The following is a 12080-nucleotide window of genomic DNA, read 5'->3' on the forward strand; positions in this document are numbered from 1 at the left end:
ATGATCAATGTCAAACAACCAATCAAATGACAAGGATCTCTTTAGGCGTTATATAAATGTTGTTGATGATAGCGGAACCCCATGAGCTCAAGCTGTACAAATGTAACCAGTCCTGTTTGTGACACACTGAAAACATTGTCAGGTGTGTTTGCATTCCATTTTGGTGAGGTCATTGAAATCAGGAATGTAGAGTTTGCAAGGTATCATAGTAGATTTCACTAAGGAATGTTTTTGTCTGGAAAGATAAGTATCTGCAAAATGAGTTTGTGAAAGTGTTCATGTGCTAAACATGTGAGTGTGTGTGTGTGTGTTGTGTATTGTGTACAGAATACTGAAATGATGATGTCACAGTCTTTTTTTATGTAGATTGTGTTAGAACCAGGTGCAAGCATGGTTTGGAACAATAGTGTTTACAGATATTCAGGCCAGCTGTAAAGGTTGTTAAGAACCAGTTTCCATGGTGATGAATGGCTCTGACAATACACTTTGGTACTCTATACAATGTCTTTATGTAAATAATAATATGTGAATGTTATTCTGAAATATTCGGCTAAGGTGATTGATTTAAAACATGATACAATAAGAATACTACTGGTGAGTAGGGACATACTTAATAAGTTCTGTGGATATTACATAAAGTGATGATGGACCACAAGGTTTTTGAAGAAGGAAAAAAAAAAGATTGGTGAATCAGTAGTAAAACTCATGTTCTTTGGTCTTTTTTCATAATTTGCATAATTTACAGTGTGAATGATGGATTTTCGTACTTCATTCTGTAGTGTAGCCTGAATGAAGATATATATGGACCACCCTGGTAAGAAACAGAGTAGCCTAATGCTCTGCTCATTGTGTTACACATTTCCGGAAGGCTTAAATACTGATGTCATTGATGCAGCAAAAAGTAGTCTCCCATGGGGTACCTAATCCTAAAAACTATAAGGATGAGATGGTCTGGATTAGCCTTTCTAGGAATTTCTTTTTTGACGATGTGTAAAGAACTGTATCACCTGCATCCTACAACTGTATGTACGGCCAACTGTGCGCCAGATGCGGGGCTTCTACCGGTCCGCAGACGACCCTTGGTCTTAGGTAATGTCAGTCTGTAGTATCAAATCTGCATTCCTCGAATTCATCACTGACAGTGAAGCGGTCGGCCGTGGCTCTGTAGCCATGTGCACCTACGATTGTTGAATTCACGCACAGTGGAACCATTAACTCCTTAATAGTCAAGAGGTCACAACTATGCCTCGTAAATACGGGACATTTCTTTACAGTCATAGTTTGTCTGCTTGCTATATGGGTTATATCAGCCATGCGATAGAAGCCACGTTGATTGACATTTCAAATCTGTCTTTTGTCTTGACACTTGCATGCTATTAATATATATAGCCTGACATTTTGGCGAGATTCCAATCCTGTCCAGTCAAATCTAGTCTTCCTTCTAGTGTGCTGTATTTTGTTGTTGTTGTTGTCCTTACGAGGTATGTAATCATAGTGATATTAACTTCTTAAAGACAGGATTTACCAAATGAAACAAAAACCCAGCTTTAGTGCTTCAAAATAGTTCTAAAATGTGAGCCAGGGATAGAAACAACCAATGTAAAAATTTGAATCAGTGTAATCTTTAAGTATAGTTGAATATTCAAAATGTGAAAAAATGGTTATAATAAAAATGTTGCTAGATTAAACCATCTGCAGTAATGGTTTATTGAGAAAAATAGTGATATCTCCATATATTTTAGGCTTTACTGCAAAATTTTTATATAGTAGGATTTTTTGCGATACACCACCTCACCTACAGATTTTAAAAATAAATTGTATGTGGTGACATTCAAAAAACTTAACCAAGCTTGTTAATTCAAAATCCCACTTAGAGATCATGTAAGTGACCATAAATAATCTTGTTGGGGGTTCATAAAGTGCAGTAATGGCAAGTGTCGGTTTCAGACAATACCTTTCCTTACCAGAATGATATAGCTAGCTCTATCCTTTGGTTAGATAGGTAGGTAGATTATTATAGGCAGCTGTGTCTTAGATAGATGGATGGAAAGAGAGTAAGAGGGAGAGAGAAAGGGAGAGAAAGAAAATTATTAGGATGAATGACATCAATATGCCTTTTACACTGCAATGCACATTAACAGCCTAGTCTCAAGTCCAGCTTCTTCCATTTTTACCACCGCCAAGGGAGGAGGTTATGTTTTCGTTTACCGTTGGTTTGTTTGTTTGTTTGTTTGTTCATTAGTTAGTTTGTCCGTTTGCAAAATAACTCAAAAAGTAGTTGACGGATTTAGATGAAACTTGCAGGAAAGGTTAAGAATGATACAAGCAACAGATGATTAGATTTTGGTAGTGATCCGAGAATTTTCGGGGAATTTATGAAGGATTTTTGATATTTTTGCAGGTAGGGTCAATGAACTTGGGAGTTCAGGCTGCGCGTATTTGAGGTTTGTATGCGCGCACTAAAGTGCATGCTCTAGTTTCTGCTAGGGCGAGGCGCAGCGTGCAGCTGAGGGTTTATGACGTAACAAGAGCTTCTATATTGGGAAATCGGGCGACTTTCAGCACGCAATGCGAGAAGTACGTATGGGTGGAAATCTCTGATATCTCTATGGAAGAACAAGATCAGTGGTGGAAATGAGCTGCATGCTTGGCGGAGGTCTGCGCTCTCAGAGTGCTTCTCTAGTTTGTTGAGCAATGCTGGCTTAAAAACCAGCTACTTTTTTTAGGTTGCATTTGGACAGGGAATACCTGTGACTGTGTAAAGAAAAATCTTTTAGGGCACATGACATCAGAGTTTTGTAATTTCAAGGCTCTGTAATTCCCATCAACCCTGTTAAAAAGTTACATTATCTTAAGTCTTAATTTCATCGTCCAGGTATTGCAACATCGGGAATTTGTACCATGTACTTGATGTGATCATCTAATAGGAGACAAAATAATTTTTCTAGCTCAAAGGAACACTTTAAAAAATTGTCCTTTATTATTTGCAATTTTGTGAAAGATGCTATCATCTAGAAAAAAAAAATCAATTGATGGTCAAAATTGTGCCATTCTGAATAATGACATATTTTCTGTAACATTTATAACAAAGATAAGAGTCCCATGTACCGTAAACTTTGATGATTATCAAATGTATACATTTTATTCATTGTTTTCACAAGTTTGTCAGTCCAGAGGAGCTAGAGCAAATCTGGGGTTATATGTAAAAATGTGACACATTGTTTTGTTTAATGAAAAGCTGAATGATGAATTCCTCAAAAGACCAATGCAACTGCTGGTACTCACTTTGAAATTGAGGACACAAGACCTCTAAAACTAAAGCAAGAGCAAGAGAGAGCTAACTGATAAAATTGATTTGTGTGTGCATGTGTGTTTAATTCATTCAATTGACTTTTGAACCAATAGAACTTTTTTTAAAAAAATTTTTGCCCGTGGTATTATTGTCTGTGCTTAGTTTCTGTGGCTCTGTTGTCTGACTTGTGTGTTGTTGGGTCACAAAGACGTGGCTGACAGATCATCAGGCATGCGAGTAGCAGGCGCAGGAACCATTCAGAGCGAGCAGACAACGTGTTTGCGCAAGAAGCTATTCCTGGACCTGTTGGTTAGCACCGAGACAGCTGTGCGCATCTCTCCCTCTCTCTCTGTGCCTCTCTGTAAGAGCTCAGGGGGAGATTCGCAAGGCAGCATGTCTCAGAGATACGTAGCCTCCTGAAAAAAAAAGAAAGAAACTTTACAGAGTGAATAATGTCCAAGGGCACTCCTGCTTCGTGTTCCTTAGAAGGAGAGTCTGCTCCGTACTCAAATTTACTTTTCAACAATAGAGTAAAGATGAACAAACAGGACAGTGAAAGTCATTAACATTTATAAGGAAATTATGACAAAGTCATGGAATCTTACAGTGTCACATACAAACATGAAAAGAGTAGCATTGGTCTTCATTAATATACTATGTATGATGTGCATCTAGGAGATGAGGAGGTGTGGTCACAGCCTTCTGTGACAGGTTTTTCATTGGTTTGTTCATGATTGAATATAATATGAAAATCTGGGGTTTTGAATAATCCAACAAGTACTGATTACCTCCCCATATTTAGAAAATTTATCAGTGCAAAGTCATTGCAATGTTATATAATTATTTCAGGCAAGATTTGTATGTATGTTTGTTTGTTTGTTTTTTTTAAAGAGACTTTAGTCAAGATTTTTGTGCTGGTCAGAAAAAGTTTATTGAGACAATGACCTTTATCAATCTCATCTAATAAACATATCTGAGTGTGACTAGTATCGCCACATCTCAAAAGCATGTCGTTTGTCGTTTTATGTTTAACGCAACAACTTATATTCACTCACATTCACGCACTCGCTCACGCGCGAACACACATTGAGTTATTCTGTGCTGTACTGTAGCTATTTCTATGTCATACGTTATGGGTGTATCTACCTGTCAAGCCTCCTAGGCTTTTACTGAGACATCCTATTTCATTTTTCTTTATTATAATGCACTCCGTTTGTTCTAATGTATTTGTTCGCTGATAATAATTTTTACCATTTTAACCTGTACATATTGTGTATATATATGCATGATTGTTATTTTTCCTATCTTTTTATCCGAAGAATGAAATAAAAAAATGACTGAATGAATGAATGAATGAATGTGTAAATGTTGCAAACTTCTGCTCTCTGATCTTTTGTTTGATTTCATGAAATGTTCTCTTTCCTGTCTGGCTCCCTGTACCCTTTTAATCAAAGTCAATGCTAGCAGAGATATTGCCAGAATTTAAAGTCCATCCCCCAATTTTTTATTTAGAAAACATTTTTCTTTTCCTACATGAAGATGAGGTCTTTTGATAACACTTCATTTTGACAGGTGTTCCATTATGAGCAAACTATCCAATCTAGTTTCTCTGTATTTTGTTGAAGGAAAATATAGAGCTCTGGAAGTGTTTTGTTACATTTGCACTTTTGTATGAGACTGATGAGATACATATTGTGTGTGTTAGCTTACAAGTGCATGCTTGAGTGTGTCACATTGTCATAATATCGATTAAACCTCCTTAAACATCATAAGGGAGCCGCTAATACTGTGATTGATATGGATGGTTATTGAACAAGGGCAGAGGTGGTATCTCCAACAGACTAATCGGTATTGCCATGGCAACACAGAGGGAAATCTCATCTGTTGGTCCAGAAAGGATGCGGGCCGTGTTCGCAAGTAGACCACAGAGACGTGCTAAGTGCATCTACAACAACACCTGGTCCTTTATGGTCATGGGATGGGGGAGGGATGGTGGTGAAAGGATCCATTTCAGGAGGATTTAAAAATCATGAGAGTGATGCTGACAGAAGTAGGTTTCTTTCTTCCTGCAGATAGATCAGCAAGCAGTGAAAAGTTGCCATTGAAGCATGCATTGATGATGAATTGGCCGAGGCATTCTAATTTCCATTGTAATTTTCCAGAGATGGAAAGAAATATGATGCTGTAAGACTTTTTTTTTGTTTTGTTGAAGCATTCAAAACAATGCAGTGATGGGAAGCAATTGATGTGTTTTTTTTTTTAAATCTGGTTTCCTCATTACATGATTAGTCAATTGAGTTTGATTGACATCTTGTTTATCATATTTTTGAAAATATTTCCAATGATGGTCCTAGTTTTCAGAAATCTCCTGTTCAAAAGTTATTTTGTACTCTTTTATTGTAGTAATCCTGTCGGCACATATATAACTGTAAACATATCAAAATGATTGTAAACTACATTTATTGAGCATTGTCTTCAGTGACAATGTTTTGTCCACTAAACCAACTCCTGTTCCTTTGTATCCAATCTTCATTCATTAAGTATCATTTTGATTGTGCTTTGATGCAATTTTAATCTCCCATTTGGTAAAGAAATAGTATTAGCAGTGTAATCATCACAAACCTGCTTCACGTGGTTGATGATGAAAGTTTCCTATTCAGTCGTGATCATATGATAATGCAATTACTAAACACTTATATGAATAACATCACCATATGCCTTCCTGGACATATAGCAATATTGTGACTCAGCGTTGAAATGTGCTATATTTGTTGTGTCCAGCAGATATGTCATTTCACAATTGTCAAATATTTGTCTTAACCTGTTGAAGACGAGTCCCGGGAATACTCAGGCAGGTGTCTGTGGGAAATACGTGTTATAGCAAAATCAGTCCATCCTCAATGGGTTAATATTTTTTGTCCCCGCCGAACGAGTTCGAGCAGGGGACTATGAAACGGGCTCCGTACGTGTGTGTGTCCGTGTGTCCGTCCGTCCGTCTGTCCGTCCGTCTGTCTGTGCGTCCATGTGTGATCAAAATGTTCAATTTGCTACTTCTCTGTCATTTATGAGCCAATTTTGATTCTGTTTGCTTTATATGATAGCACTACATGGGAGCTTTGAAACTTCTACACAGAATTTCAGTTGTGACCTTTGACCTTGACCTTTGACCTATATTGTACATTTTGCTTCAAAATGCTACTCCTTCGCTATTTCTAACCCGATTTCGATTCCGTTTGCTTTATGTGATGGCACTAGGTGAGGGCTTCAAAACTTCTACACAGAATTTTGACCTTTGACTTCTTTGACCTTTGACCTTGATTTTTGACCTATATTGTACATTGGCTACAAAATGCTACTCCTTCGCCATTTCTAACCCGATTTCGATTCCGTTTGCTTTATGTGATGGCACTAGGTGAGGGCTTCAAAACTTCTACACAGAATTTTGACCTTTGACTTCTTTGACCTTTGACCTTGATTTTTGACCTATATTGTACATTGGCTACAAAATGCTACTCCTTTGCCATTTCTAACCCGATTTCGATTCTGTTTGCTTTATGTGATGGCACTAGGTGAGGGCTTCAAAACTTCTACACAGAATTTTGACCTTTGACTGCTTTGACCTTTGACCTTGATTTTTGACCTATATTGTACATTTTGCTACAAAATGCTACTCCTTCGCCATTTCTAACCCGATTTCGATTCTGTTTGCTTTATGTGATGGCACTAGGTGAGGGCTTCAAAACTTCGACACAGAATTTTGACCTTTGACTTCTTTGACCTTTGACCTTGATTTTTGACCTGCATTGTACATTTTGCTACAAAATGCTACTCCTTTGCCATTTCTAACCCAATTTCATTTCCGTTTTCTTCATGTGATGGCACTAGGTGAGGGCTAACACTTCTACACAGAATTTTGACCTTTGACTTCTTTGACCTTTGACCTTGATTTTTGACCTATATTGTACATTGGCTACAAAATGCTACTCCTTCGCCATTTCTAACCCGATTTCGATTCCGTTTGCTTTTTGTGATGGCACTAGGTGAGGACTTCAAAACTTCTACACAGAATTTTGACCTTTGACTTCTTTGACCTTTGACCTTGATTTTTTACCGATATTGTACATTTTGCTACTAAATGCTACTTCCGGCGGGGACATATTTTACGCACTGCGTAATTTCTACTTTTCCTTGTTTGTTTTGTTTTGTTTTGCCAGAATCTTACCTGAGTGCTTACTTATTTTTTTTTTTCTTCTAAATCTACGAATTACACGTAAATGCGAAGCTTCACAATGTGTGTAAATTATTGTTGTCATCATGATTATCATTATTATTGTTTTTACAATCACTTTGATTTGTGAGAGCTTCTGCATATAGCATCCTGACTTTACAGTGTGTCAGTACAGTTGATGAAAGACAAAAACAACATCAGCAACAACCTGATTCCATCTTTGTTATCCCAATTAGGTGACTCAAGGAAGTAAGGCTCATCGAGCCAACATCTTAGAGAATGACACAATCCTCTCCATCAATGGCCAAGACGTCAAGACGATGACCCATCTGGAGGCCCAGAATCTCATCAAGAGCATCTATGGAAACCTCTCATTCTCGCTCGAGAGGTAAGTCATACTCACCCGGCTCATCAAACTGAACCCCCCCATTGCTCTGATTCCACAAGTGGCCACTTTGTCATGTTTCAAATGCAGTGCATTTGCTGGGATCCCATTAATGGATAATCCATCGATTGACTTAATTGCAATCAAACTAGAGTAGACTTTATATCTGATTCATCGGAAGTAAAGCTGGACAAGCATGTTAGAACTAATAGAAGGACACAGACAAGTATTGGTTGCATAATGTGATTGTTGATGTGTAGTGCTTGTTTTAAAGATATCCACTATAATGTTCACTGCTGAAATGTTCTCAGGTTAGATCCAGGCAACAAAGCCAGTGTTTATCTCAGAAATTGTTTTGTTTTTGTTTGTTTTTTGTCAGTATTGTGCTTGAGGGGCTGAACAAAGCAGTCATTTTTATCCAAAGAGTTGTACGCTTTCCAGAAATGTGGGACAGGAAACACCATTAAAATGAGCTCACATACAACAATGGTTCGCACTTAATGAGATGAACTTTGCAGTCTTGACTTTCCATTACTGTTTTGAGTTGGTCTCTTTTTTTCATACATTTACAATGATGTACCAGTTGTATAAATGAGGTAGAATAGGTTGTCCTAGTGACCTCCTTATAGTAGGGTTTCCCTCTCCCACATTTCTGGAACACATTAGTTAATGTGGTCGAGAGTTCACATGTTTTCTGTCACAGAAATGAGTGTCTGCGACCTCCCTGAAGAGGCATCCCTCACAACAGCTGTGTATAAAGAAACCCTGTGGCCTGTCACTCAAATACCCGTTTCAGTAACTCGTGCATTTTTTGCCATTCATTTCTGAAATTTACATGAAAGGTCTTGAGTGCTGCTAGTGTGGAGTTGTAAATATGGAAGAACTAAATGTTCTCTATTTTCTTGAAGCAGTGCCATGAAGGATGGATGGTTTCTCACAAGAAAAGGATGAAAAGCAATGTTTCATGCAGAAACCAAAGAAGGGTACTGTAGAACAAGACATTTTCATGTGCACGAAACTTTAGGAATTTCGAGAGAAGCCAAGATTTGTAAATAGTAAGATGCACAGAAAAGGTTTTGTCGACACAATGCATTGAATGCCAGTGGCAATTGGCGAATGTTACATGCTGCGAAAAAGGCAGTCGGCTCCAATTCACAAAAGTTTCATGCCTTGTGAGTGTTTCTGGTTTTACAGTACCATATACTATTGATGTTATGATTTCTTGACTGCAACTGCTGATTTAGATTGTGCAGAGGTCAACCAATCGATCAACTCACTGTTATTGACATAGTCAAAACTCTCACGTTTTTTTATTTGTCATTTTTTATTCATAATGCAGTTTTGCTTGCACTTGTCACTGTGATGCTGCTGGTATATCATGTAGTGTACACTCCCATCAGTGCCATGGCTCTGTGTGTGCCATGTCAATACTGTATGTCTATATCGAAAGAGACAGACAGCACAGAATGTCACGTGTGTACAAAGTGCGTGTTACCGTCACCTCCGTGCTACCTCCGTGTTGAATTTAGCAGTGCGGCAGCCACCACCCTTACCACAAATAGAACCCTACCCTGTCCCTCCCGTTTCCCTTCGGGTGGCCCTGAATCCCGCAGGAGTTGCATTCCAACATACAAATGGTTGTCTGTGCAGGATGTTTTTTCCTGTCCTTCTCTAATGTTCATGCATTATAACAGCCGGTTAGCGCTTCTCATGTGAACAATCTTCTTTTCTAGCTGTGTAATGCACAAAGTCTTTTCAAGCTGTGTAGTGTGCAATATCTTTTCAAGCTGCGTAATGTGCAAAATGATTTGATTGTACATTCTTCATCAGGGTATAAACACAAAGTTGATTATAAAAGTTTAAAGAATCATTCAAATTCAGAAATTTTCAGAAATGAGAATCTACTTTTCTACCTTTCTGCCTGCAGTATCATCATTTCTTGTTGCTCTACACCAGGGCCCCATTTTATCAAAAGATAAAATCAATTTTTAATTTCCTTACCACACAGGCTGCTGTAGACTTAAAGTTGAATCAACTATATAATCAATTTTAACTCTTCATAAAAACAGGGCCCTGATCACACTTTCACAGATTTACTTTTACACCGCAATCATTCAAAACAAATTGTTGTGAAAGTTAACTACCATTTATAAGCGAAATGTCATAACTTGGCTTTCAAACCTTTGCAGGACAAGATGGTATAACTGTTCACAGAAATTAGAATGATGACGATGCATGAGAATGCAACTACAATAGTAATGTAGGTAATTCATGAGCGCACATTATCCTTGCAGTACTACAGTGCAATATGAAACTGAAACACTTTGCAGGAATATTCAAAAGGGTCATTCAGTTGCAGTGTCAGACGTTTCCCCATACATGGGTAAAGACTAAGCAAGTGGTCTATTGTACATGTATGCAAATGAAATGAATGACATGACTAAGAATAGCAGCTGGATTTGTCTATGTAGGAAAGGAAGAAGGAAGTATGTGTGTATTTGTTTTTCTGAATTCTAAGAACTCAAGACCACGCTTTTGACAGTGAGAACAGACGATCTAAGCCATACAAATGGTGTTTTTTTTTTAAAGTCAAATTCTACTGGTAGGCCTACATATACCTCCTGAAAAGAAGGATTTTAGCTTGTAAACATGCTTCATTTTTTTAGAGCTTGTGAAAGAAAATGCCATGTGCAGTGCTAACTGTTACTTATCTCTGTCATAGAAATGGTAATGACACATCTGGTATCAATGGCCATGTGGTCATAAGCTTGAATGACTATTATTTTACCCCCCCCCCCAAAAAAAAAAACAACAAACAAACAAACAAACAAAAACAAAAACAACAACAAAACAACAACAACAACAACAACAACTAATCACAGTGAACATTGAGTGCTCTCTACTTAAATCTACTCATGGGGTTTGGCTCATATATTTCTGCCTCCCTGTCAGTGGTAATCACTGTATCTATGTGTTCTTCACATTTTTCTGAAAGTATGTTTTCTTTCGGATATTAATCGTCTTTCTGCCTGTCTGTCAGCGTGTCTGTCTATTTGTCCTAGCATGCATCTATTCATTCATGAGATACTTTAAAACGCCCTTGGAGAATATTGTTCCTACTTAGCCATGATATGAGATATGATAGATACACTGATTAGAGTAAGGACAAACCAATAGTTACAGGGACACAAAAATGAATGAAAAGGTCACAGTACACTTTCCTTTCAAATATGATACTGCTTCCTATGCACTAACGTACCAGGGAACACAGGGAATAATTTTCCTGGTATCGCATCGAAATTTGCTATGCATTTTTACACCACTGCTATACAAACTAACTTTTGTGTAGTAGTTTTCTTACATAGAAGTGTACAGGATATCATTGAAGATATTTTTCATCAGCTGAAATTGCTAATCAAATTTGAGTTTGAAAATTATTCCCTGGAACAAGGAATCAAAGGAAGACAATTTTAATGCGTCTGAAGAAGTAACTCTATATCTTGAAAATTATATGAGTTTTTTTTATGTATTTAGTCATTCACTCAGCAGATACCATTTTGGCCATATACACTAAAATTTGTATTTTTCTAATTATGCCAAGCTCCAACACATGAAAATTTTTGAAAATGCAGAAAGCGTCAGCAGTTTATTGGTCGATGCATTCAGAACCACATACATCGTAGGATTTCTGACCAGTTACAAATGCTGTGAAGTATATGGGTAAACTTCTTGCTGCTGCAGGTTAGAATCAGGCAGCATCACTTAACAAGAACTATCAGGGGTTTTGATATAATGATTCACGTCGTCATGTGATATCACAATGTATGGAAGGCTTTTGATCAAAATACGGTTGTAAGAAAAATAAATCCCTTTTACAGCGATCATCCTTTCGAAGCACCAAAGGATAGTCCATCAATGAGCGGAGATAATGCAGAGATCCATATATCTGCTATCATTTGCATTGATAATGCAAAGATGCAAGTTATCGTTCGCATAGATAATGCGAATAATATCTGTTATCATTCGCATACGATGAAGACTGCTCAGTGTGCTAAACATAGCCCATGTGAGCCCCGACACACACACACGGAGTCAGTGCGTATAATGTTTATTTGCTGGTAATTGATTAGTGCTGTGGGTAATGAGACTACTGTAATGAGAGATGATTGGTCTGT

General features: G+C 37.6%; 1 protein-coding gene across 3 annotated transcripts in view; it reads left to right on the plus strand.

Annotated features, from left to right (window-relative positions):
• The window catches only part of LOC139742231 (PDZ and LIM domain protein 5-like), a 110944-nt gene that overhangs the window by 21882 nt on the left and 76982 nt on the right, over positions 1-12080 (plus strand). For all 3 annotated transcript variants that reach the window (XM_071652807.1, XM_071652809.1, XM_071652808.1), the window contains exon 2: positions 7757-7908. In XM_071652807.1, the coding sequence (XP_071508908.1) occupies positions 7757-7908 (152 nt within the window). The remainder of the gene's footprint in view (positions 1-7756; positions 7909-12080) is intronic.

This window comes from Diadema antillarum, unplaced genomic scaffold (assembly GCF_040938485.1).
Source record: "Diadema antillarum isolate AM-2024a unplaced genomic scaffold, OU_Dant_1.0 seq00000989_RagTag, whole genome shotgun sequence".
In the NCBI taxonomy this organism is placed as follows: domain Eukaryota; kingdom Metazoa; phylum Echinodermata; class Echinoidea; order Diadematoida; family Diadematidae; genus Diadema; species Diadema antillarum.